This window comes from Triticum urartu, chromosome 4A, assembly GCF_056163025.1.
Source record: "Triticum urartu cultivar PI428250 chromosome 4A, HENAU_Tu73, whole genome shotgun sequence".
Lineage (NCBI taxonomy): Eukaryota > Viridiplantae > Streptophyta > Magnoliopsida > Poales > Poaceae > Triticum > Triticum urartu.
The window spans coordinates 593,966,858-593,991,643 of NC_141876.1; the positions used below are offsets into that span (position 1 = coordinate 593,966,858).

Here is a 24,786-nt window from a genome sequence, read left to right on the forward strand (position 1 = left end):
TACAATGAAGCTATGGGAGAGAGTCATTGAGCACCGCTTAATAAGAATGACAAGCGTGACCAAAAATTAGTTTGGTTTCATGCCTGGGAGGTCGACCATGGAAGCCATTTTCTTGGTACGACAACTTATGGAGAGATACATGGAGCAAAAGAAGGACTTGCATATGGTGTTCATTGACTTGGAGAAGGCCTATGATAAGATACCGCGGAATGTCATGTGGTGGGCCTTGGAGAAACACAAAGTCCCAGCAAAATACATTACCCTCATCAAGGACATGTACGATAATGTTGTGACAAGTGTTCAAACAAGCGATGTCGACACTAATGACTTCCCAATTAAGATAGGACTGCATCAGGGGTCAGCTTTGAGCCCTTATCTTTTTGCATTGGTGATGGATGAGGTCACAAGGGATATACAAGGAGATATCCCATGGTGTATGCTCTTTGCGGATGATGTGGTGCTAGTTGACAATAGTCGGACGGGGTAAATAGGAAGTTAGAGTTATGGAGACAAACTTTGGAATCGAAAGGGTTTAGGCTTAGTAGAACTAAAACCGAGTACATGATGTGCGGTTTCAGTACTACTAGGTGTGAGGAGGAGGTTAGCCTTGATGGCCAGGTGGTACCTCAGAAGGACACCTTTCGGTATTTGGGGTCAATGCTGCAGGAGGATGGGGGTATTGATGAAGATGTGAACCATCGAATCAAAGCCGGATGGATGAAGTGACGCCAAGCTTCTGGCATTCTCTGTGATAAGAGAGTGCCACAAAAGCTAAAAGGCAAGTTCTACAGGACGACGGTTCGACCCGCAATGTTGTATGGCGCTGAGTGTTGGCCGACTAAAAGGCGACATGTTCAACAGTTAGGTGTGGCGGAGATGCGTATATTGAGATGGATGTGTGGCCACACGAGGAAGGATCGAGTCCGGAATGATGATATACGAGATAGAGTTGGGGTAGCACCAATTGAAGAGAAAATTGTCCAACATCGTCTGAGATGGTTTGAGCATATTCAGCGCAGGCCTCCAGAAGCTCCGGTGCATAGTGGACAGCTAAAGCGTGTAGAGAATGTTAAGAGAGGGTGGGGTAGACCGAATTTGACGTGGGAGGAGTCCGTTAAGAGAGACCTGAAGGATTGGAGTATCACCGAAGAGGTAGATATGGACAAGGGTGCGTGGAAGCTTGCTATCTATGTGCCAGAGTCATGAGTTGGTTGCGAGATCTTATGGGTTTCATCTCTAACGTACCCCAACTTATTTGGAACTAAAGGCTTTATTGTTGTTGTTGTTGTTATGTATTTTTGAAATGTTTATAAAATATAAAATTAAATTCACAATTAAAGAAAAATGTTTTGTGCCATTGAAGGGCATATGCAGGTAGGTATTGTATAAGATCTGTTGGTTCTTCTTCTTCCAATTGTTTTTTGAACAAAGCAGTATCGAAAACGGTAAAAGAGAGTACGCTTCGAAGTCAAGAATACGCCTTTTACCGCTCACTAGAGCGAGCGAGCGAGAGTCCCTTGCCCAAGCCGCCGGACGGCCCCCCACCCCGCCGCCGTGCCGACTGCCGACTGCCGACGTGCCGGACGGGCGGCGGCCACCGGCGGGTGGCTTCGGCGAGCGTCCGCATTGGTGCGGCAGGAGTAGCGCGGGCTTCCGGCTCCGAACTCAGACGCGGATTCGACGGGAGGGCTCTGCGGCAGGGATGGAGGGAGGGAGGGAGGCTTCAGCGAGCGTCCGCGTCAGCAGCGGCGGTGGCCACGCGGTTCCTCCCGTAGCCGCGGGCTTCCGGCGCCGAGGCTCCGTCCCGCGGACTCGGCGGGAGAGGTCCGTGCGGCGCGGCGACCCGTGGTGAACGCCGGTGCTGGTGAATTCGAACCGGTTCGTCGCGACGGCCGCGATTCTGCTCGGCGGCGGCTGGTCGCCGGCTCGCGTTTGGATCTGGGGAGCGGATCGAGCCGCGCCAACACAAGGGGATCCATTCCACGCCCACCACAGGTAAACTTCGATTCAGTAGCTGAATATATCTTCAGAGTTCAGGATGGCCATGGTCAAACTATACAGCATGCACAGTTGCACACATTATGTACATGTTGCATACCTTGAAATGCCAAATTTGGCGATTTCTCCAGCATGCCAGACCGAATGTTAGGATAATTGCTCCATGAACAGGTTAACTTATTACACTTCACAATCATAACAGTGGCTGTGGTTTAGTTTTGCATAGCACAAACCAAAGAACTAACTCTGTATACAAGATTCCAAACATCACCTTGCAAGATCTTCGACCAGCTCGGACATGTCGATGGTCCTGCGTGTTGCCTCATCAAAGGGGAGGACAACCGAAGATGATCCTCCGTAGTTATACACACACTGATTGTTTTCATGAGCACTGGCTTCGTGCAACTGGAGTCTCCTCATCATCTCTAGTCTCTCTGCAACTTCCTTCATCGCTGGCCTGTCATCTCCCCTCTGGCTAAGGCAGTGAACTGCGAGCTCAGCCATGATCTCTAGGACCACCATACCTGCACCGGCTGTAATTTCAGGGTCCAACATAGTGTGGTGCCTCTTCTGGTTAAACATCGAGGGAAAACTGTATGACAATGATTGCTTTCGGTTAAAGTTGTCGGTATATATGGCCCTCTTCCTTGTCATCAGCTCCAGAAGAACCACCCCAAAGCTGTATACATCACTTTTGTCCGTGAGATGACGGCTGATAAAGCTTTCGGGGTCAAGGTAACCAAGTGTTCCCTGGATGAACATGATGAAGTCATTTTCATCCATGGACTTCAGTGTCGATGCTCCGAAATCGGCTACCTTTGCGTCCAGCTGATCATCTAACAGAATGTTTGCACATTTGACATCCCCATGTAGGATTGTGCGTGATGTTGATGAATGTAAGTAAGCTAGAGCTTCTGCTGACTGAGTAGCAATCTTCAGGCGAAGATCCAACAGGATTGGTGATCTATGATTAGCATCGTGAAGGAATTCAGATAAAGAACCACAGGGGACAAACTCGTAGACCAACATCGGGACATCTACATCCAGACAACAGCCTAGTAACCTCACAATGTGTCGGTGATTGATTTGTGACAAGATTATTATCTCATTGACAAATTCTTCTCTCCAAGCATTGTTGATTGCTTTGGACTTCTTTATGGCAACCTCCTTTTGATCATCCAAAGTTCCTCTGTAGACCATACCATGACCACCACATCCAATAACTTGGTCTTCATTGTAGTTGTCAGTGGCTCTCTTTATCTCTTTCTCTGTAAGTATGCGGATTGTGTCGGCCTGCCTTGACCTCATCTCATCATATAACTTGAGACCTCCATTTTGTCTGAAATACTCATCTTTTTCCCTTTTGTGCCTTTTTATTTGAAATTGCATGAGCAGCAAGCATGCTAAGGCCATCACCACAGTCGCAGAAACACTGAGGCCTGCAGACATATATTTTTGAGAAACTAATAATAACAGTAGTAAATTTCTGTTACGAATCGGGAGTTCACTATGTTTCTTTTGGTTGTAAGTACCAAGTAGTGTTCTGAGTTCATATATATTTTTTACGTTGCTTGAGTGTTTGTTATTAAAATGCACATCTTAATGTTGATAAAAGTATCAATATAGGCCAATTGTTAAATAAATGATGCTCACCAGTGGCCAATATTTCAGCTGAAGTCAACAGAGGCCGGCATCCAAAATTTGTACCATCAGGTCATGTTCCTCTCTTGCATTTGCAATCGTACGATCCTGGTGTGTTGAGGCAGACCCCTTTTCTGCATGGATACACATCTTCATTCTTGGGGTTCTGCTTACGCAATGTGCACTCGTCTATGTCTGAGTACATAATGGAAAACATTCTCTCAGAAGATTCAAACTAAAAAACAAGTTCACTATATGTCTGCGGAACAAAGATTCAACATGTAATGAAACCAACTACTCAAATATCTGATTTTAATTAGACAGAAATACTCTTCTCAAAGTTTTTGAGAGGAGGGGGGGAATGTACACAAGTTGAATTAGTGTAGATACTTGACCTTCACAGCCGTTCAGAAGATAAGGATTGCCCTCATATCCTCCGGAGCAACGGCATAAGTATCCTGGACCATTGTTCGCAGCCATACAATAGCTGTTTGTACTGATGCAAGCATAGTCCTTAGGTTTGTTCTTTCCCGTCTCTGGGCAGGAGCCATTCCTAATGGCCCAATCAGCGACGATGCGGGTACCCTTCTTGGCTCGCTGATCGATGAACCCAAGTCTACTGACGAGGTCCTGCCGACTGAAGTTGTACCACCCAACCTCAGCCACCATGGCGTAGAAGCATGGGTTGAAGTGCCATACCTTGCTCTGGTCCATCTCAAACACGACCTCCAAGGAGGTGAGGTTGTTGGGGATGGCAGCCTCACAGCAGCCCATTCCAGCACATGGCGCACCTTCAGACGTGTTGTTGGCGCCCTCACAGTAGGAGTAGCAGCCAGCCCTGTACTTGCCTGTGGTGTCTTTGTAGCCGCTGATGAGCCCCAAGGTGTCGCAGCCGATGACTGTGAAGCGGTTACGCGATGGTGACGGAAGGAAGGGCGTGAGCTGCAGATCGTACCCTACTGTGGACCAGCTGAATGTGGTGTTCGACTCGAAGCATATGTAGCTAACGGGGCTGAAAACGCGCATCTCGCCGTGCTCCAGTGAGATGTCGATGATCTCATCTTCTCCTCCAGGATCCCCAACCATTGGCCGTGGTGGATTAATCGTGTCGTCGCAGATGAGGTTGAAGTACCTGCTCAGGTTGGCCGCGGCACAGTCCGCGCCAATCCCAAAGGGGTATGGGATTGATATGTCACCGCACTTGTCGGGGCAACCTGGCAACGACATGGAGCATCCAGAAGAGGCTCCGACAAGTGTTCCTACTTCTGGGAGGAAGATGCTTGCTATGAAGATTATTGTGACTGTCGATGCTCCTGGCATGGTTGGATGCCAATTAGCCATGTTACATGCATTGTATGCAAACATCGCATTAGCTGGACAGGATTAAATCGACATGAAGTAGGTTTGTCACCAGAAATAACTAATTGCAAGTTGCGATACAATACTGATCTATATGGAGAGATTTTCCAAGGGTGTTAGTTAAGTACCACTAGTGACATCTCTTTATCAGAGTACGTTAACACGCACAAAGGCTTTGACCCTGATTGGCTTCTTGCCTCGGTCTAACTATTTTCTGGGGTTATCTCCTTAATCTTTAATTGAACATCACCATTGCTGCTTACTGTTGGCGGAAGGATACGGCCATGAAACAGCAAGTCATCTCATACAACAATAATATATTTTGGTTTTGTCAGCGGTTTGTTCGCAATATGGTTCGTTCATAATATGTACCGCTAACATATTTGCGTCATTTTATTTTTCTCTTATCTTCAAGAAATGATGTAATATGGTGTTGGTGGTAGCAGGCAGAGAAGGAATCATCACAGATTGGCCGGTTGGAGCCTACACATTTTTTTAAATCATCAAGGTCAGAATACCCTGGTTCCAATTTTTCATTAGAAATCTGGAGCCTACAAACACACCATTGTCGCTGATATATTAGTAGCTTACACAATCACAGTGGGTGGCAATTATTAGTTTGGTCAGATGGAGCATATTAACACTCATGTGTTAATCTAAAAAAGGCATTAATGTACGTGGAATGTGTAATGAGTTTCTTGCTGGAAGGTGTTCAGTTGGACCTGTTAGCCACCGGGCTCAACAAAATACATGCCATCTTATACTAATCAGCTTAGAAAATAGTAATAAGTGATTTCTTACTCGAAAACTATATTAATCTATCAATTTGCAAAATATAACAAGTGTATGTAATTGGACGTCTAGCGAAGATGGTATGCACCTTTTCTTCTACTCCCTCTGTGCCAAAATATAAGAGTTTTTTTATACTCGCTTTGTATCAAAAAATGTCTTATAATTTGATACAGAGGGAGTATTTAGCAAGATAAGTTTTTTTTTAAAGAGGGGTCTCCCTCCGATTGCCCTTACTAGAAACAGTTGTCTTTACAAACTGAATGGGGGAACAGAGAAATCCGAGGAAGGCTAATCTAGAGCGAAGGATGCAGATCCATCCCTGTCAGATTTGTCTCATCCTATTCCTACAACCCATATCAAAAGGAAGAAGGTAGCTGAAGTTAATTTGAGTGATCGCAAACATGATTGTGTCTTCGAGGGCACCCAACCCTCGGTGAGTAACCTTGTTGCGAAGATCAAGGACAAGGTGGCGCTCTGGCCAAGGCAGGTGCTGCTGGCCTCCAAGACACCTTGCCCTAGACCTGGGATGTACATTAATTTCCTGCATTGATCTCCACGACTGTACCTCCTAGGAGGATTGTAACATAAGCTATCTTTTCTATGGAAAGAAACACAATTCTCTTTGCATTTTCTTGAAAAAGATACTTGGAGCAAAACAACGACAGTTGGGGCTGCTTAATTCGACCATGCGCATCCAACAGCTCATTCCTCACTGGCTTACTATGGTGGCATATGTTTCTATCAAAAATACAATTGCGTATGTGGTGATTTCTCTGGCATGTCAAATCGAATGTTAGGATCATTGCTCTGTAATTATTATAACAGTGTGTGGGTTTAATATTTAGTGTTGCATATCTGAAACAAAATAATTGACTGTGAATCCAATACGAACATCATCTTGCAAGATCTTCAGCAGTTCGGTCTTCGGACATATTGATGGTCCCACGTGTTGTCTTGGGTGGGAGTGTATGCATGGCATGTTGTGTCCAGAAGAGGCTCTGGCAGGTGTTCCCACTGCTGCCAAGAAGATGCTTGCTATGAAGATTACCATGACTGTTGATGCTTCTGGCATCGTTGGATGCTAATTAATCATGTTACATGTATGCAAACAGCGCATTAGCTGGACAGGGTTTAATTGATATGAAGTAGGTTTGTCTCCATAAATAACTAAATGCAAGTTTTGATACAATACTGATCAGATAGAGTTATATTATATGGGAGAGATTCCAGGGTGTTAGTTTACTACCACTAGTGATATTGCGATATCAGAGTATATCAAAATGCACAGACTTTGACCTTGATTTTTTTTTGCTTTGATCTAATTATTCTCTGGAGTTGTTTCCTTAATCTTTAATTGAACATCACCACTGCTTCTTACTGTTCGAGGAAGAATTTGACCATGAAACAGCGAGTCATCCCATGCTATAAATAAACTACCTGTTAGTTTTTTCAATGGTTTGTCTACGATATATAGAGTATAACATTTCCTTTTTTGGCGTCATTTTTTTTCTTGTCTTGCAGTAAACGGTGTAATCTGAAGTTGAAAGCAGGCAGGAGAAGAAACCATAACAGATTAGCCTGTTGGAGCCTACACACTCCTTAAAATTCCACAAGGTGAGAATGCTCTGGTTCCAACTTCTCATTAGTAATCTGGAGCCTAGACATACACTCTCCATTGCCAATGTATCAGTTTGCAATCTCAGAGGGTGAGAAGTACTAGTTCAGTCAGCTAGAGCATATTAACATTCATGTCTTGATAAAAAAAAATACAGTCATGTACATGAGTGTGTGATGCATCTTGCTGGATAATCTGGGATGTCCAGTTGGACCTATTTGCCACTGGGCTCGACAAAATGCACACCATGAGATACAAATCAGCATTTATGGGCCAATAATAAAACAAGAATGCTTACTCTAAATTATCAATTTAAATTGCTATGGAAATAGATTTGTGAAATAGAACAAGCGTATGGAATCAGTCAGCTAGCTAACAGAGTGCATTTTTTTTCCTATCTGCAAAGATAAACATAAATTCCTCAGCTGAAGGATTTTTTGACTGAATTGCCAGCTGAAGTTAGTTTGAGCTATCAGAAGACACTTGGTGCAAAACAACGACAGTCCAGGCTGCTTAATTGGACCATACACATTCAAAAGCCTGTTCCTCGCATAAGTGTCCTATCAAAAAAACAATGATGCATGTGGCGGTTTATCAAGCATATCAAATCGAATGCTAGGATTATTACTCTGTAAACTGGCGAATTTATTACAACAACGGGTGGGTTAATATTTAGTGTTGCATATCCCAAACAAAAGAATTTAATCTGCATCAAGTACAAACATCATCTTACAAGATCTTCCACCAGTTCAGACATATCGATGGTCCCATGTGTTGCCTCGTTGAAAGGGGCAACAACTGAAGAGGATCCTCCGTAGTTTCGTGCAAAGCGGTTGTCGTCACGACCATTGGTGGTGTGCAAATGGAGTCTCCTCATCATCTCTAGTCTCTCTGCAACTTCCTTCATCGTTGGCCTGTCATTTCCCCTCTGGCTAAGGCAGTGAACTGCGAGTTCAGTCATGTTCTCCAGGACCACCATGTCTGCATCATCTGTAATTTCAGAGTCCAGCATAACGTGGTGTGTCTTCTGATGAAACATCAAAGGAATAGTATATGACAATGATTCCTTTCCATTGAAACTATCAGTATATATAGCCCTCTTTCGTGTCATCAGCTCCAGCAGAACCACCCCAAAACTGTATACATCACTTTTGTCGGTGAAGCGGCGGCTGATAAAGCTCTCAGGGTCAAGGTAGCCAAGGGTTCCATGGACAAACATGATGAAATCACTTTCATCCATGGACTTGAGAGCTGATGCTCCGAAATCAGCAACCTTTGCGTTGAGCTGACCATCCAAGAGAATGTTGGCAGACTTTACATCCCCATGTAGGATTGTGCGAGATGTCGACGAATGTAAGTAAGCTAGAGCTTCTGCTGACTGTGTAGCAATCTTCAGGCGAAGGTCAAATGGGATTGGAGATCTAGGATCAGCACTGTGCAGGAACTCGGATAGAGTACCATGGGAGACAAACTCGTAGACCAACATTGGGACATTTACATCTAGACAACAGCCGAGTAGCCTCACAATGTTCCGGTGATTGATTTGCGACAAGATTATAATCTCATTGACAAATTCTTCTCTGCATTCATTGTTGACTGCTTTAGACTTCTTTATGGCAACCTCTTTTTGATCATCCAAAGTTCCTCTGTAGACCATACCATGACCACCGCATCCAATAACTCGATCTTCATTGTAGTTGTCAGTGGCTCTCTTTATCTCTTTCTCCGAAAGTATGCGGACTGTGTCGACTTGCCTTGATCTCATCTCATCATATAACTTGAGACCTCCATTTTGTTTGAAATACTCATCTTTCTCCTTCTTATGCCTTTTTCTTTGAAATTGCATGAGCAACATGCATGCTAAGGCCATCACCATTGTTGCAGAAACACAAACACTGAGGCCTGCAAAAATATATATATTACTCCCTCCGTTCCAAAATAGATGACCCAACTTTGTACTAAAGTTAGTACAAAATTGGGTCATCTATTTTAGAACGGAGGGAGTAGAATTGAACTTTGCTATTTTCCTTTTGGTTGTTTGTAAGTAGTGTTCAGAGTTTATGTATTGTTTCTATTACTCCCTCTGGTCCTTTTACTCTGCATATAAGATTTCTTTGAGGTCAAACTTTGTAATGTTTGATCAACTTTATAGAAAAAATATCAACATTCATAATAAGGAATCAATATCGTTAGATGCGCCATGAATTATTTTTCATATTGTATAACTTTAGTATTGTAGCTGTTAATATTTTTTCATATAAATATGTTCAAACTTTATGATGTTTTACTTTAGAAAAATCTTATATGCGGGAGTAAAAAGGATCGGAGGGAGTACATGATCTTTGTTATGGCAATACACATCTTAATGTAGATGAAAGCATGAACAGAGATAATCTGTTTATATAAATGGTGGTGATGCTTACCAATAACCAATTTTTCAGCTGGAGAATGCAGAGATTGGCATCCAAAACTTGTGCCGTCAGATCTTTTTCCTGCCTTGCATTTGCATAAGTAGCTTCCTGGTGTGTTGTGGCAGATCCCTTTTCTGCACGGATACAAATCTTCATACTTGGGATCCTGCTTACGCAACTCACACTCATCTGTGTCTGAAGATATTAACGAAAACACTTAGAAGCATCAAATTAAACACAAATTACTTTATTACTTTCATTAAATATGGATAAAAAAGTAATACAATCAAGTAGGGAATTCACTTTGTAATGAGCTTGGCTTTCTGTAAATTTGTCTCAACTTAATATTCCAGCAAACCTGACTTTTTTTGCCAGTACTATACTGAGGTGTGCTGGAAACCAAATATGATTATATGAGTGCTGCCAGGCAGTCACACAGTGTGAAATTTGGAACTCACCTTCTGGTGAGTTTCTCTGCAGATGTTTCGTGGATGTGTATTACTGTTTAGTCTAACTAACACTGAATATGGTTTAGAGTTCCATCAGTTTTAGAGTAATATCCTTGGAAATCTACACAAGTTATTTTAGATTAAATATCTAACCTTCACAGCCGTTTAGAAGATAAGGATTGCCCTCATATCCTTTGGAGCACTGGCATAAGTACCCTGGGCCATTGTTCGCAGCCATGCAGTTGCTGTTTGCACTGATGCAGGCGTAGTCATTAGGTGCATCCTTCCCCTCCTCCGGGCATGAGCCATTCCTAATGGCCCAGTCAGCAATGATGGGGGCACCCCCCTGGACCCGATCTTTGATAAACCCAAGGTTGCCGACGAGGTCCTGCTGCCTGAAATTGTACCACCCAACCTCCGCTATCATCGCATAGAAGCATGGGTTGAAGCCCCATACCTGGCTCTGGTTCGTCGCAAAGATGACCTCGAAGGTGGTGAGGTTGGCTGGGATGGCAGACTCACAGCAGCCCATCCCAGCACATGGTGCGCCATCCGATGTATTGTTGACACCATCACAGTAGGAGTAGCACCCAGCTACGTACTGGCTCGCGGCTCCCTTCTGACCGCCGATGAGCCCCATGGTGTTACAGCCAATGACTGTGAAGTGGTTGCGCGATGGAGAGGGTAGGAAGGGTGTGTCCTGTAGCTGGTACCCTCCGGTGAACTTGGTGAATGTGGTGTTTGAATTGAAGCAGATGTGGCTGACAGGGCTGAGCACACGCATCTCGCCGTGCTCCAGTGAGATGTCAGCGACCTCAGCTACTGCTTCGGGATAACCAACCATTGGCCGTGGTGGATCGATCGTGCTGTTGCAGATGAGGTTGAAGTAGTTGTTCCGGCTGGCCGCGGCACAGTCTTCCCCAATGCCGAAGGGGTATGGGATGGGCACGTCGCCACACTTGTCGGGGCAGCCTGGCAACGACATGGAGCGGTCGGATGAGGCTCCGGCCGCTGCTGCCATTGCTGGAAAGGAGATGCATACTATGAAAACTACCAGGGCTGCTGATGCTCCTGGCATGACTGGATGCCAACTACCCATGTTACATGTATGCAAACAGCACATCAGCTAGCCCAGTTAAATCAGTATGTGGTATGCTTGTCTCTGCAAAAAAGTAATCGCAAGTTTCCATACGATCCTGATTGTATATAGTTCATCTGAGAGAATATCCAAGAGTGTCAGTTAACTACTACAAGTGGAATTGCTATATGTACGTTAACTTGCACAGAGACTTTGACCTTGATTGTGTGTTTGCCTTACTCTTAATTCTTTATATGGAGTTGTTGCTTTTGTCAATGGTTTCGGCCCCCTCATCTTATTTTCTATCGTTTCCAGGAAATGAGTGATTTGGTATCGGTGGTAACGTGAGGGAGAATGAATCATCGTAGATTGGGTGGTTGAAGCCTACACTTTTTTTTTAAAATCATCAAGGTGAGAACACCCCTGTTCCAACTTCGCATTAGAAAAGAAAAAAAAATGTAGCCTACACATACTCATTCGCCAACGCGTTAGCTTGCATTCCCGGAGGCTTTTTTTAAATAAATTGGTCAACTGGGGCATGTCAACATTCATGTGTTCACCTAGAAGAATACGTTCATGTATTGAGGATGGCTGTGACTGTGACGAGCTTCTAGCTGCATGGGCCAGGTGGTACAGTTGGGCCTGTTTACTTCTGGGCCCAGCAAAATGCACACTTTCCGGAATCCGATGTGGCCTAACTTATAAGCTCAAAGATATGAGACCATATATGTTGCTATCAGAACATAGTTGAAGAGAAAGAAGATGTGGACTCAGTTGGCAGCTAAGAATTTGTTTTTCTTCGCTTCAGCAGAATCTTCTCCAAATCGACGCTACTGCTCCTATCATTTGGCTATCGAAGGTTGACAAATATGTGGCCGTGCAGTGAGAGGCCGGCGGCGGAGGGGCTCGCCCGGATGGGGGAGGTGCAGCCGGGATGAACAGGAGGAAAATCAAAGGAAAAAAAGAAAAAGAAATGGTAAACCACTGCCAAGTGGGTTCATATAAACAAAAATATAATGGCTGCAGTTTTAGAGTGTCTGAAATGGGAAAGCACTATATAGCCTCTAAAAAACTTTTAGAGTGCACCCTAAAACCATTATAGAGGCTGCGTTTTTTAGAGTGTTATTGTTGCTCTAACTTATTGCAATTTACAGCACTGGGTGGGTTTAGTATTGCATACCACAAACAAAAGAATTAACTGTGTTCATTCTCGGAAAAATAATAATTAACTGTGCATACGAAATTACAAAGATCATCTTGCAAGATCTTCAACCAGTTCAGACATATCGATGGTTCCATGTGTTTTCTCGTCAAAAGGGACAAGAACCGAAGATGACCCTCCATAGTTATGCGCACCACAGTTGTTTTCGGGAGCATTGTTCCCGTGCAAATGGAGTCTCCTCATCATCTCTAGTCTCTCTGCAACTTCCTTCATTGTTGGCCTGTCATCTCCCCTCTGGCTAAGGCAATGAACTGCAAGTTCAGCCATGTTCTCAAGGAGCACCAAGCCTGCATCATCTGTAATTTCAGAGTCCAGCATAACATGGTGCGTCTTCTGATGAAACATCAAGGGAAAACTATATGACAATGATTCCTTTCCATTGAAGCTGTCAGAATATATAGCCCTATTTCGTGTCATCAGCTCCAGAAGAACCACCCCGAAACTGTAGACATCACTTTTATCGGTGAGCCGACGGCTAATAAAGCTCTCAGGATCAAGGTAGCCAAGTGTTCCATTGACAAACATGATGAACTCACTTTCATCCATGGACTTAAGTGCTGATGCTCCAAAATCGGCAACCTTTACATTGAGCTGATCATCCAAGAGAATGTTGGCAGACTTGACATCCCCATGTAGGATTGTGCGAGATGTCGACGAATGTAAGTAAGCTAGAGCTTCTGCTGACTGTGTAGCAATCTTCAGGCGAAGATCGAATGGGATTGGAGATCTAGGTGCAGCACCATGCAGGAACTCAGATAGAGTACCATGGGAGACAAACTCATAAACCAACATTGGGACATCTACATCCAGACAACACCCGAGTAATCTCACAATGTTTCGGTGATTGATCTGTGACAAGATTATAATCTCATTGACAATTTCTTCTCTCCAATCATTGTTGATTGCTTTAGACTTCTTTATGGCAACCTCTTTTTGGTCATCCAAAGTTCCTCTGTAGACCATACCATGACCACCACATCCAATAACTCGATCTTCATTATAGTTATCAGTGGCTCTCTTTATCTCTTTCTCTGTGAGTATGCGGATTGTGTCGACCTGCCTTGATCTCATCTCATCATATAACTTGAGACCACCATTTTGTTTGAAGTACTCATCTTTCTCCCTCTTGTGCCTTTTTCTTTGAAATTGCATGAGCAACATGCATGTTAAGGCCATCAGCACAGTTGCAGAAACACAAACAATGAGGCCTGCACAAATGTTGTTTTTGAGAAACTGATGCCAGTGAATTTCTATTAGAATTTGGACTTTGCTATTTTCGTTTTTGTTGCAGCTTGAGAGTAATGTTCAGAGTTACTCCCTCCGTTCCATAATATAAGACGTTTTTTGACACTACACTAGAGTCAAAAACGTCCTACATTATGGGACGGAGGGAGTATATTTTTGTTTCTATTACATGATGTAGATGAAAGAATGTACAGAGATGAACTGTTTACATAAACGATGCTTACCAATAACCAATTTTTCAGCTGGAGAATGCAGAGATTGGCATCCAAACTTTGTACCATCAGATCTTTTTCCTGTCTTGCATTTGCATAAGTAGCCTCCCAGTGTGTTGTGGCAGTCCCCTTTTCTGCACGGATACAAATCTTCATACTTGGTGTCCTGCTTACGCAATGCACACTCATCTGTGTCTGAAGATATTAACGGAAGCACTTAGAAGCATCAAATTAAACACACATCACTGTAGTACTTTCATTCATAATGGATAAAAAACAATAAAGTCAAATAGGGAATTCACTTTGTAATTCTGTAGCTTGGCTTTCTGTAAATTTTCTGAACTTAATATTACAGCATGTGTTAGTAATTTACACTACAAATGATTTTTTTCCCAGTACTACAGTGAGGTGTTCCAGGTGGTCACCTGTAGGCACAGAAGTTTTGAAGACTTCTGTTGAAACTAAAAGTTGGAGCTGCTACACAAGGTGAAATTCGGAACCCACCTGCAGGTGAGTTACCATACAGATGTTTCATGGAACGATGGAAATGTATTTACTCTAACTAACACTGAATATGGTTTAGAGTGACATCAGTTTATAGAGTAATACCCTTGGAAATCTACACAAGTAAATATCTAACCTTGACAACCGTTCAGAAGATAAGGATTGCCCTCATATCCTTTGGAGCACTGGCATAAGTACCCTGGACCATTGTTCGCAGCCATGCAGTAGCTGTTTGCACTGATGCAGGCATGGTCATTAGGTGTGTCCTTCCCCTCCTCCAGGCATGAGCCGTTCCTAATGGCCCAGTCAGCGATGATGGGAGCACCCCCCTGGGCTCGATCATTCATAAACCCAAGGCTGCCGGTGAGGTCCTGCTGCCTGAAATTGTACCATCCAACCTCGGCCACCATGGCGTAGAAGCACGGGTTGAAGTCCCATACCTTGCTCTGGTTCATCTCAAACTTGACCTCGAAGGTGGTGAGGTTGGCTGGGATGGCAGCCTCACAGCAGCCCATCCCAGCACATGGTGCGCCATCCGACGTGTTGTTGACACCATCGCAGTAGGAGTAGCAGCCAGCCACGTACTGGCTTGCGGCGCCCTTGTAACCGCCGATGAGCCCCAGGGTGTTACAGCCGATGACTGTGAAGTGATTGCGCGATGGGGAGGGTAGGAAGGGCGTGTTGTCCAGCTCGTACCCTCTGGTGAACTTGGTGAATGTGGCGTTTGACTTGAAGCAGATGTGGCTGACGGGGCTGAGCACGCGCATCTCGCCGTGCTCCAGTGAGATCTCGGCGACCTCAGCTACTGCTCCGGGATCACCAACCATTGGCCGTGGGGGATCCATCGTGCCATTGCAGGAAAGGTTGAAGTAGCTGTTCCGGCTGGTCGCGGCGCAGTGCTCCCTATGCCGAAAGGGTATGGGATGAGCACATCGCCGCACTTGTCGGGGCAGCCTGGCAACGACATGGAGCGCTTGGAAGAGGCTCCGGCCGCTGCTGCCACTGCTGGAAAGGAGATGCATACTATGGAAACTAGCAGGGCTGTTGATGCTCCTGGCATGATTGAATGCCAATTAGTGATGTTACATGTATGCACACATACATGTACTTGCAAGTTTGCCATACAATACTGATTGTATATGGTTATTCACTGGAGGGAATCTCCAAGAGTGCCAGTTAACTACTACAAGTGGTATTACTATATCGGAATGCACGTTAACACGCACAAATGCTTTGACCTTGATTGCGTGTTTGCCGTAGTCTTGATTCTTTATTTGTGTGGTTGCTTTTGTCAATGGTTTCGCCCCCTCATTTTATTTTTTCTTGTCTTCAGGAAACGAGGTGATCTGGCGTTTTTGGTAACATACAGGAGTACTCCCTCCGTTCCGAATTACTTGTCTTGGATTTGTCTAGATACGGATGTATCTAGACTCATTTTAGTGCTGGATACCTCCGTATCTAGACAAATCTAAGACAAGTAATTTGGAACGGAGGGAGTAGGAATCATCACAGACTGGCCAGTTGGGGCCTACCCTTAATAGAAAATTAACAAGGTGAGCACAAACCGGTTCCGGCTCATTTGAGAAGAAATCTGGAGCCTACACAATACACTCTCATTCGCCACTGTGTTAACTTGTTGCATTGCCAGAGTGGTGATTTTTAGTTTGTTCAGTTGGAGCATATCAACATTCACGTGTTCACCTAGAAGAATACATTTATGTTATGAGGGGCATCAGGAGACGAGGAGCGAATGATGAGTTTTGAGGTTCTAAACATTGTGATGAGTTTCTAGCTGGATGGTCAAGGTGGTTTGGTTGGGCCTATTTACCTCTGGGCCCAGGAAAATGCATACCATCCGGCATATGACCCAGCCTGAAGCTCTGACGATATATTGCTGTCGAAACATAGTTGCAGAGAAAGAAGGATATATATGGACTCAGTTGGCAATTAAGAATTTTTATCTCTTCGCTTCGTCGGAAGCTTCTCCAAATCGATGCTACTGCTCCTATTTTATCATTCGGCTATCGAAGGTTGACTGACAAACATTTGGCTCCTGTTGGTTTTCCGAAAAGTAAAATGAGGCACATGAAGCTAAGCGGATCAAAATTGTCTAAACAAACGCCATCTCCTGGACAAGTTATGATCGCTGCTGCTTGAGAACAATGGTTGTTCGGTGACGGTGGCAGCAAAAGAGAGCTAACAATGCGACGAGTGAAATGCGGGCTTCCGGCACTAAGGCTCTGTCGTGCGAACCGCGGTGACCCTGGCCGAGAGGGAGGGCTCCATGTGGCGTGGAGACTGGCGGTGAACGCCAGCGCTGGTGAATTTGGATCAGTTCGTAGTGACGCCGCCGAGTCTGCTCAGTGGCAGCTAGTCACCAGCTCATGATTGGATCGGCAGTGCGTATTGACCCACGGAATTGGGAGACACTCATTCCCCACCCAGCACAGGTAAATTCCGATTTCTGTTATGGAACTAATAAAATCCGTATTGTGTTGCATAAGTGGATATGTCTTAGTTCAAATGGTACCATTTACAAATTAAATGGCCAAAACAAAGTCTGTATACTCATAATCAAACTATACGCCTATAATCTACATGTTCCATACATGCAGTGGTGTGTGTTTTATCAAAAGTAAAACAGTGATGTATGTGGTGATTTCTCTGGCATGTCAAATCGAATGTTATGATCCTTGCCCCATAAATTGGTGTAACTATTGCAACAGTGGGGGTTAAATATTTATTGTCACATTTCACAAACAAAAGAATTGACTGTCCATACAAAATTACAAACATCATCTTGAAAGATCTTCAACTAGTTCTGACATATCGATGGTCCCACGTGTTGTCTCTTCCAAAGGGACCACAACCGAAGATGATCCTCCATAGCTATGTGTATAGTGATTATTTTCAGGATCACTAGCTGAGTGCACTCGGAGTCTCCTCATCATCTGTAGGCTCTCAGCGACTTCCTTCATCGTTGGCCTGTCATCTCCCTTTGGGCTAAGGCACTGCACTGCAAGTTCAGCCATGTTCTCAAGCACCACCATAACTGCATCATCTGTAATTTCAGTGTCCAGCATAACAAGGTGTCTCCTCTTTTGAAACATCAAGGGAAAACTATATGACAATGATTCCTTTTCGTTGAAGTTGTCCGTATATATAGCCCTCTTTCTTGTCATCAGCTCCAGAAGAACCACCCCGAAGCTGTATACATCACTTTTGTCAGTGAGATGACGACTGATAAAGCTCTCTGGGTCAAGGTAGCCGAGTGTTCCATGAACAAACATGATGAATTCACTTTCATCCATGGACTTAAGTGCTGATGCTCCGAAATCGCCAACTTTTGTGTTGAGCTGATCATCCAAGAGAATGTTGGCAGACTTGACATCCCCATGTAGGATTGTGCGAGATGTCGAAGAATGTAAGTAAGCCAGAGCTTCTGCTGACTGTGTAGCAATCTTCAGGCGAAGATCCAAAGGGATTGGTGATCTACAACCAGCGCCATGAAGAAACTCAGATAAAGTACCACCGGGGACGAACTCGTAGACCAACATTGGGACATCCACATCTAAACAACAGCCTAGCAACCTCACAATGTTTCGGTGATTGATTTGTGATAAGACTATTATCTCATTGACAAATTCTTCCCTCCAATCATCGCTGATTACTTTGGACTTCTTGATGGCGACCTCTTTTTGGTCATCCAAAGTTCCTCTGTATACCATCCCATGGCCGCCACAGCCAATAACTCGATCTTCATTGTAGTTATCAGTGGCTCTCTTTATCTCTTTTTCAGTAAGTATACGAATTGTGTCAACCTGCCTTGACCTCATCTCATCATATAACTTGAGACCTCCATTTTGTTTGAAATACTCATCTTTCTCCTTCTTGTGCTTTTTCCTTTGTAATTGCATGAGCAACAAGCATGCTAAGGCCATCACCACCGTTGCAGAAACACTGAGGCCTGTAAAAATATATTTCTAGTAAATTTCTGTTGCAGATTTTGACTTCCTCTTCCTTTTTGCTTCTAAGTAGTGTCTAGCATTAATATTATATGTTAGTATTACGTCGGTGTTCGTCATTAGGAGACACACCTTAATGTAGATGAAAATCTGAAGCAAAGGTAACCTCTTTACATAGATGATACTTACCAATAACCATTTTGTCAGCTGGCGAATGCAGAGACTGGCATCCAAAATCTGTACCGTCAGATTTTGTTCCTTTCTTGCATTTGCAAAAGTAGCTTCCTGGTGTGTTGTGGCAGACCCCTTTTGTGCATGGATACAAATCTTTATACTTGGTGTTCTGCTTACGCAATGCGCACTCATCTGTGTCTGAAGACAATAACAAGAACATGCACTCAATAGTCAAACTAAACACACATTATTTTCATTGTTATATGTCAGCCGAAGAAAGTTTCAACGAGTAATGAAGACAACCAGTCAATTCACTTTGTAATGCTGTAAAATTCCCTATGCATTACTTGTTCTAAAGTAACATTAAGTCATGTGTTAAAATAAACAATACACACCACAAAAGAAGGCCATTATTTTCCAGTTCTTTCTTTAGGTGTGGTAGAAATCAAATATGACTATATGAGTGTTGCCTTTTGCTACTAGCAAAAAATTTGAAGACTTGTGTCGAGCACTAATTTTTCATGAATCTATATCTTGTGGAACTAACACTGAGATATGGTCCAGAATTGCATCAGTTTTCAGAGAACTATCCCTGGAAAACCACAGAAGTTAAATTTGAGTAGATACTTAACCTTGACAGCCGTTCAAAAGATAAGGATTTCCTTCATATCCTTTGGAACACTGGCATAAGTACCCTGGACCATTGTTTGCGGCCACACAATGACTGTTGACACTGATGCAGGCATAGTCATTGGGCATGTCCTTCCCCTCCTCCGGGCATGAGGCGTTCCTAATGGCCCAGTCAGCGACAACGGGGGCGCCTCTCTGGGCTCGATCATCAACGAACCCAAGTCTGCCGACGAGGTCCTGCTGCCTGAAGTTGTACCACCCAACCTCCGCCACCATGGCGTAGAAGCACGGGTTGAAGCCCCATACCTTGCTCTGGTTCATCTCAAACTTGACCCCGAAGGAGGTGAGGTTTGCAGGGATGGCAGCCTCGCAGCATCCCATCCCAGCACACGGCGCGCCTTCAGTCGTGTTGTTGACGCCCTCGCAGTAGGAGTAGCAACCAGCCACGTACTGGCTCGCGGTGCCTTTGTACCCGCTGATGAGCCCAAGCGTGTTGCAGCCGATTACCGTGAAGCGGTTGCGCGATGGGGAGGGCAGGAAGGGCGTGAGTTGCAGCTCGTACCCTCCGAGGAACTTGGTGAACGTGGTGTCCGAAGTGAAGCAGATGTGGTTGACGGGGCTGAGCACACGCATCTCACCGTGCTCCAGCGAGATGTCGGTGATCTCAACCACTGCCTCGTCATTGCCGACCATTGGCCGCGGTGGATCGATCGTGCCGTTGCAGGTGAGGTTGAAGTAGCTGCTCAGGCTGGTCGCGGCGCAGTGTGTGCCGATGCCAAAGGGGTATGGGATGGGAACGTCGCCGCACTTGTCGGGGCAGCCTGGCAGCGAGACGGAGCGCCCGGAAGAGGCTCCGGCCAGTGTTGCCGCTGCTGGGAGTAAAATGCTAGCTACGAAAACCAGCATAGCTGGACGCTGATTACTCATGTTACATGTTTGCAACCAGCATACCAGACCATGTTAAACTGATTTGGAGTAGGTTTGCGCCTGCAAACAAGTAAACACAAGTTGGTATGGTGCTCAAGCGATAAGGTGTTAGTTAGTTTAAGTACCACAACTGATATCACTAATCATACCAGCGGGGGAGACCTTGACCCTGATTCTTCGGCGTGTTGCCTCATTCTTTCTTTTGTTTTCGTTTTGAGATGTGACACCGCTTTTTTTTTTTAATTGGACATCACTATTGATGCTTACCGTCTGATGAAAGAATTCGAGCAAGAACACGGAAAGTCATCCACGCGACAAATAAAGTACCTCTTTGTCATTGTCGAAGGTTTTGTTTAAAGATGTAGTTTAACCTCATTTATGTTGTCTCTTGTTTCAGGAAATGAAGTAATCAACAGGGTGATTAGCTTGGCTGGTTGGAGGGCAAGGAACCCTCGCAGATTGGCTGGTTGGAGGGCAAGTTTTCCTTTGAAGTCAACAAGGTGAGAACACTCCAGTTCCAACTTCTCATTATAAAAGGAGAAATTTGGGAGGCTACGCAATATGCGTATGCTGACGATTCCCGTCGCCAATGGTGTTGGGAATTGTTAGTCTTGTGAGCCGGAATCTAATTGAAATTTCATTAATTGATCTCGAAAATACATCCAGCTGCTGATTTGTTTTATTTGCAAAATGCATTCAGGTCATCTTTTTGAGGCAAAAATGCATTCAGGTGTTGATGATCTTCTAGCTTTTTTTTAAGGGCCGGGAGGTCTGGTTGGGCCCATTTTTCACTGGACCTGACAAGCTATCCGGCCTTGAAATTTTGGTCTCAGATTAGAGAAAATAACACTGATGCCTTCTGAAAAACAAAAAGCAATCACTGATGCTTCCCTAAAAAAATCACTGGTGACATGTTGGTGTGGAAACAGTGTTGCAAAAACAAAAGGCTTTGGTTATCAGTTGGGTAGCCAAAGAGAGCTTCTATTTTCCTTTTGTAAAGAAGGATCAGAACAGAAAAATGTATACAGCCTTCTAGCTAGACGGGCCGAGATGTCCAGTTGGGCCTATCTATCACTGGGCCCTACAAACCATCCAGGCCATCCCGGCCTGGCCCAACTTAATATGGGCCTCAAAATTTCGTCTCAGTGAGAGAAAAAAACAAAATTACATGGGCCATCCCGGCTTGTACTTCTCTTGTAAAAAAAAATCACTAGTGCCATGTTGGTGTAGAAACGGTGTGGCAAAGACAAAAACGCCATGGAATCAGTTGGCTAGCTAAGAGAGCTTGTACTTTTCTGTCAAAAAAAGGATCGGAATAGAATACGATACAATATAAAATATAAAATCGGGCCGGCGATGCCAGTGGGACTTGGCTCGAGTGACCAGGAAGACGACACTTGGAGCAAAACAACAACAGTCCTTAGTCTGTCTCTTAATTTGGCCGTACACATCAAACAGCTCGCTCCTCGCTGTATTACTATGCTAAACAATCAATACCATACAGTTTTGGACTTTGTCTCCTCCCCTCTGCTTAATCAGCACCTTCGTATTTTGCACTTCAGTCCTCGCATTTCTGCTCGCTTCGTCGCCGGCTCCTCGCAGCTGGTCGATGCTGTTGATCCCATCATTTGGCCATCATCAAGGGTCCAAGCTTGGTCTACAACTGTTTCAATACGTTGGCTTAAATTCTGAAATCGACATCGGTGTCTGAATCGGCAGCGTTGGAGTTGGACACACAGCGCCAGTGTCGACTAGCTGCGTGGCACCAATTGGCAAGGATATACGTGTGAGACGTCGTGGCCTTACTTGCTACTAATTTTGTGCTGTATACATCGGTGGATTATCCGTATTGTATTGAGCATTTATGCATCACCACTGTCGACGGTACATGTCGGCTCTATTTTGTAGCAATAACAAGAGTTAATTCTGATTTGGACTACCTCGAAGCGACATTTTGCACTGTATTCTTTTTTTTGAGGAAAGACCATCATGACTAGCTTTATTACAATTAAAAAACGTTCACATTGTCTACGAGCCGCACAGTCAGAAGGCTCACCCAACCAACTAAAAGAGGACTTTTTCTTATTACAAAAGCCAAAATTTGCTAGCACATGAGAATTACTAGAATGAGAAGATTTGTACCGCCTTTTATTTTTCATGACAAGAACAACTACTCTTTTCTTTCTTGACCCAACTCGGAGGAGCTTGGGCCATTTACGAGCTGCTAGACGGCGGGCCAAGTTGACGCTAAGGGGCCGGCAAGCCCAAACCTGGTCAAGAACTCATTGGATCTAGCTGTTCTCACACGCGTGATTCGGGTTAGAAGTTAGGGGGAGAGCGGCAGAAGAGGGCGAGACAACTCTGGCCAGATTGGACTCATATAAGAGCATGGTGCGATGTAAGGACAAACCCCCAAAACAAAATATGTTGCGAATCGGAATATGTTGTAGAATCCAAAATGTAAACCCGACTATGTTATAAAATATGGTGATGTTGCGAATTGGAATACATCATAGAATCCAAAATATAGTGTGCAGCGGACAAAATTATGAAATATGATGATGTTGGGAATCCGAATATATTGTAAAATCCAAAATGCAGTGACACAATTATCGGATTGTGACAAAGAGGTGGTCCAAGTTGGAATCAACTCCAACAATAATAAAACCCCAAGGTTCAATCTGCAAAAGTGATCTTCTCTGACGATGGCGATATAAAACCACCGGGCATGGCATGGCACCGCACCCTGTCTCCATTATTGCGCTTTCCTTGAGTCGACCACACTTGAGAGCTCACGCCGTCTGCTAGAGGCAACCAATGGCGTCCACGGAGGAGCTGCCGTCGTTCAGGACGCCGGGCTCGGTCCCCTTCAAGTGGGAGCTCCAGCCGGGCATCCCGAAGCCACTGGCATGCCACGCAGCCGCCGCTACAGCACCACCGTCGTCGTTGGCGCCGCTGCAGCTCCCTCCGAGGCTCGCGCTGCCCCCCGGCGCCTCTGCACGCGCCGCGTCCAGCGGCGGCGCGCGGTGGACCTGCCCCGCCTCGACGTCGGCGCGGTGGACCTTCGCGGGCGTGTCGTCGGCAGCGCTGCTGTCGCCGCCGTCGACGGAGACTGCGGCTGCGACGGCCCCGCGGCACCGGCGGTCCATGTCCGCGCGGTTCGCGACGTCGCTGACGCTGCCGTTCACGCGGCCGCGGCGGCGGGGCCGGTCCAGGGAGGACGCCGACGTCGCGTTCGCCGCCCTCTACGGCGACAGCATCGTGCAGTAGTAGATGCGTGCCTGTCGTGTCCGCTCTCGCCAGATTGTGATTATATTCACTAATATATTAGATTGCCTCTGTCATAGTACTACCTCCATCCAGTCTGTAGAGTGCCTCCTAGTTACCAGCTGCTAATCTGCAAAAGAACAGTAGTTTCCAAGTGTCAAAAATAGACGTAACTGCTTATTATATATATGTCAGAATTTTGTTTGAGAGTTCTTGTTGGATAACTTCAACGTTATTGTAACCTTGTCAAATAATCAATAAATGAGATTGTTAAGATTTAATCAAGTTTCAGTCTATATTCATGAGGTCTTATGCGGAGATCCGTGCAAAATTTTCGTTTGGACCTTTTCTTTTTGACATGTCTTGTCACTTGAGTGAGACTTGATTAAGTCTCACTCGACTGAGATCTAGCCACCCATCAATAAACCTCTATAGATTTTTTTTAAAAGATATGGTATAGATATCCGGCGAGTAAAATCCACCACTGGTCCTAAAAGTATTCGAGGTGTGTCATTTTAATCCCAAAACTATAAAAATGCATATCTGAGTCCTACTTCTTTCTAAAGTGTGTCACCGCCAGTTCTAAACTCGCCGGAGCAAGCCTGACCTGCACCCAGTGGCGATTCTACCGGGCATGCTTCAACAGGCTCAAGCCTGCCCTCTGAAACTGAAAAACAAAAAATTTACTACTAGTTTTTAGCCCATCTCAGCCCACTGTCTAGTGTCTAGCCTGTTGTTTACATGTTCTAACCCTTGTATTGAGAAGTTGAGCCCGCCCTTCATTTTCATCTAAGATTCGCCACTGCCTGACCTTTGCCACGTCCAATTGAAAGGCCACGTTGAAAAAACAACTCCACTGGATACATTGCAATAGTCCCACTGAATTTCTTACCCTCATATTATGCCCCCACTCTGCTTCTCTAGCACACGTACAAGTCAGAGGTGACTGGGGCGCAGCGGCAGCCAGCGGAGGTCGCCAGAAGCAGGCGGCCGGCGGAGCGGGTGCGTGGCGCGGATATGGCTCCACAGCGGCGCCCCTGGCGTTCCCCCACTAGTGTATGATACGACCCTAGCCCCCGCGAGTTTAGGACCGGCGGTGACACACTTTAGAAAGAAGTAGGACTCAGATATGCGTTTTCATAGTTTTAGGACTAAAGTGACACACCTCGAATACTTTTAGGACCAATGGTGGATTTTACTCATATCTGGCAAACGTTCACTGTGGGTGAGATATCAGCGAACGCCCCGAGCCATCTGATCTTGATGTCAAGGTTGCAATTTTTGCCAAAAACTCCCC

General features: G+C 45.0%; 3 protein-coding genes, 1 long non-coding RNA gene and 2 pseudogenes across 7 annotated transcripts; 2 read left to right on the top strand and 4 right to left on the bottom strand.

The window, feature by feature from the left end:
- Positions 1 to 1,402: 1,402 nt before the first annotated feature.
- LOC125553079 (uncharacterized) lies at positions 1,403 to 21,778 on the top strand. Of its 2 annotated transcripts, XR_007303899.2 has the most exons (7): positions 1,403 to 1,995; positions 7,312 to 7,404; positions 11,659 to 11,754; positions 14,419 to 14,532; positions 15,860 to 16,976; positions 20,620 to 20,722; positions 20,923 to 21,778. It is a non-coding gene; the product is annotated as an uncharacterized LOC125553079 (long non-coding RNA). The 2 variants fall into 2 exon arrangements; XR_007303901.2 differs by lacking the exon at positions 20,923 to 21,778 and having other exon boundaries at positions 20,620 to 20,883.
- LOC125553076 (wall-associated receptor kinase 5-like) lies at positions 2,046 to 5,051 on the bottom strand (annotated as a pseudogene). Its single transcript, XR_015601752.1, has 3 exons — positions 4,035 to 5,051; positions 3,652 to 3,834; positions 2,046 to 3,437 (listed from the first exon to the last, which is right to left on the bottom strand). The product of XR_015601752.1 is annotated as a wall-associated receptor kinase 5-like (transcript).
- Positions 8,009 to 11,647, bottom strand: LOC125553075 (wall-associated receptor kinase 5). Its single transcript, XM_048716830.1, has 3 exons — positions 10,419 to 11,647; positions 9,829 to 10,011; positions 8,009 to 9,307 (listed from the first exon to the last, which is right to left on the bottom strand). The coding sequence occupies exons 1-3, from the start codon at positions 11,386 to 11,388 to the stop codon at positions 8,130 to 8,132; spliced, it is 2,331 nt and encodes a 776-aa protein (XP_048572787.1). The 5' UTR covers positions 11,389 to 11,647; the 3' UTR covers positions 8,009 to 8,129.
- On the bottom strand, positions 12,532 to 15,728 carry LOC125553074 (wall-associated receptor kinase 5-like; annotated as a pseudogene). The gene is made up of 3 exons (XR_015601751.1): positions 14,663 to 15,728; positions 14,035 to 14,217; positions 12,532 to 13,773 (listed from the first exon to the last, which is right to left on the bottom strand). The product of XR_015601751.1 is annotated as a wall-associated receptor kinase 5-like (transcript).
- LOC125553077 (wall-associated receptor kinase 5) lies at positions 17,233 to 20,533 on the bottom strand. The gene is made up of 3 exons (XM_048716831.2): positions 19,298 to 20,533; positions 18,681 to 18,863; positions 17,233 to 18,493 (listed from the first exon to the last, which is right to left on the bottom strand). The coding sequence occupies exons 1-3, from the start codon at positions 20,220 to 20,222 to the stop codon at positions 17,322 to 17,324; spliced, it is 2,280 nt and encodes a 759-aa protein (XP_048572788.1). The 5' UTR covers positions 20,223 to 20,533; the 3' UTR covers positions 17,233 to 17,321.
- A 1,001-nt stretch (positions 21,779 to 22,779) lies between the features above and the next one.
- LOC125553078 (uncharacterized) lies at positions 22,780 to 23,770 on the top strand. Its single transcript, XM_048716832.2, has one exon. It carries the CDS (start codon positions 23,040 to 23,042, stop codon positions 23,490 to 23,492), a length of 453 nt encoding a protein of 150 aa, XP_048572789.1. The 5' UTR covers positions 22,780 to 23,039; the 3' UTR covers positions 23,493 to 23,770.
- Positions 23,771 to 24,786: the final 1,016 nt, after the last annotated feature.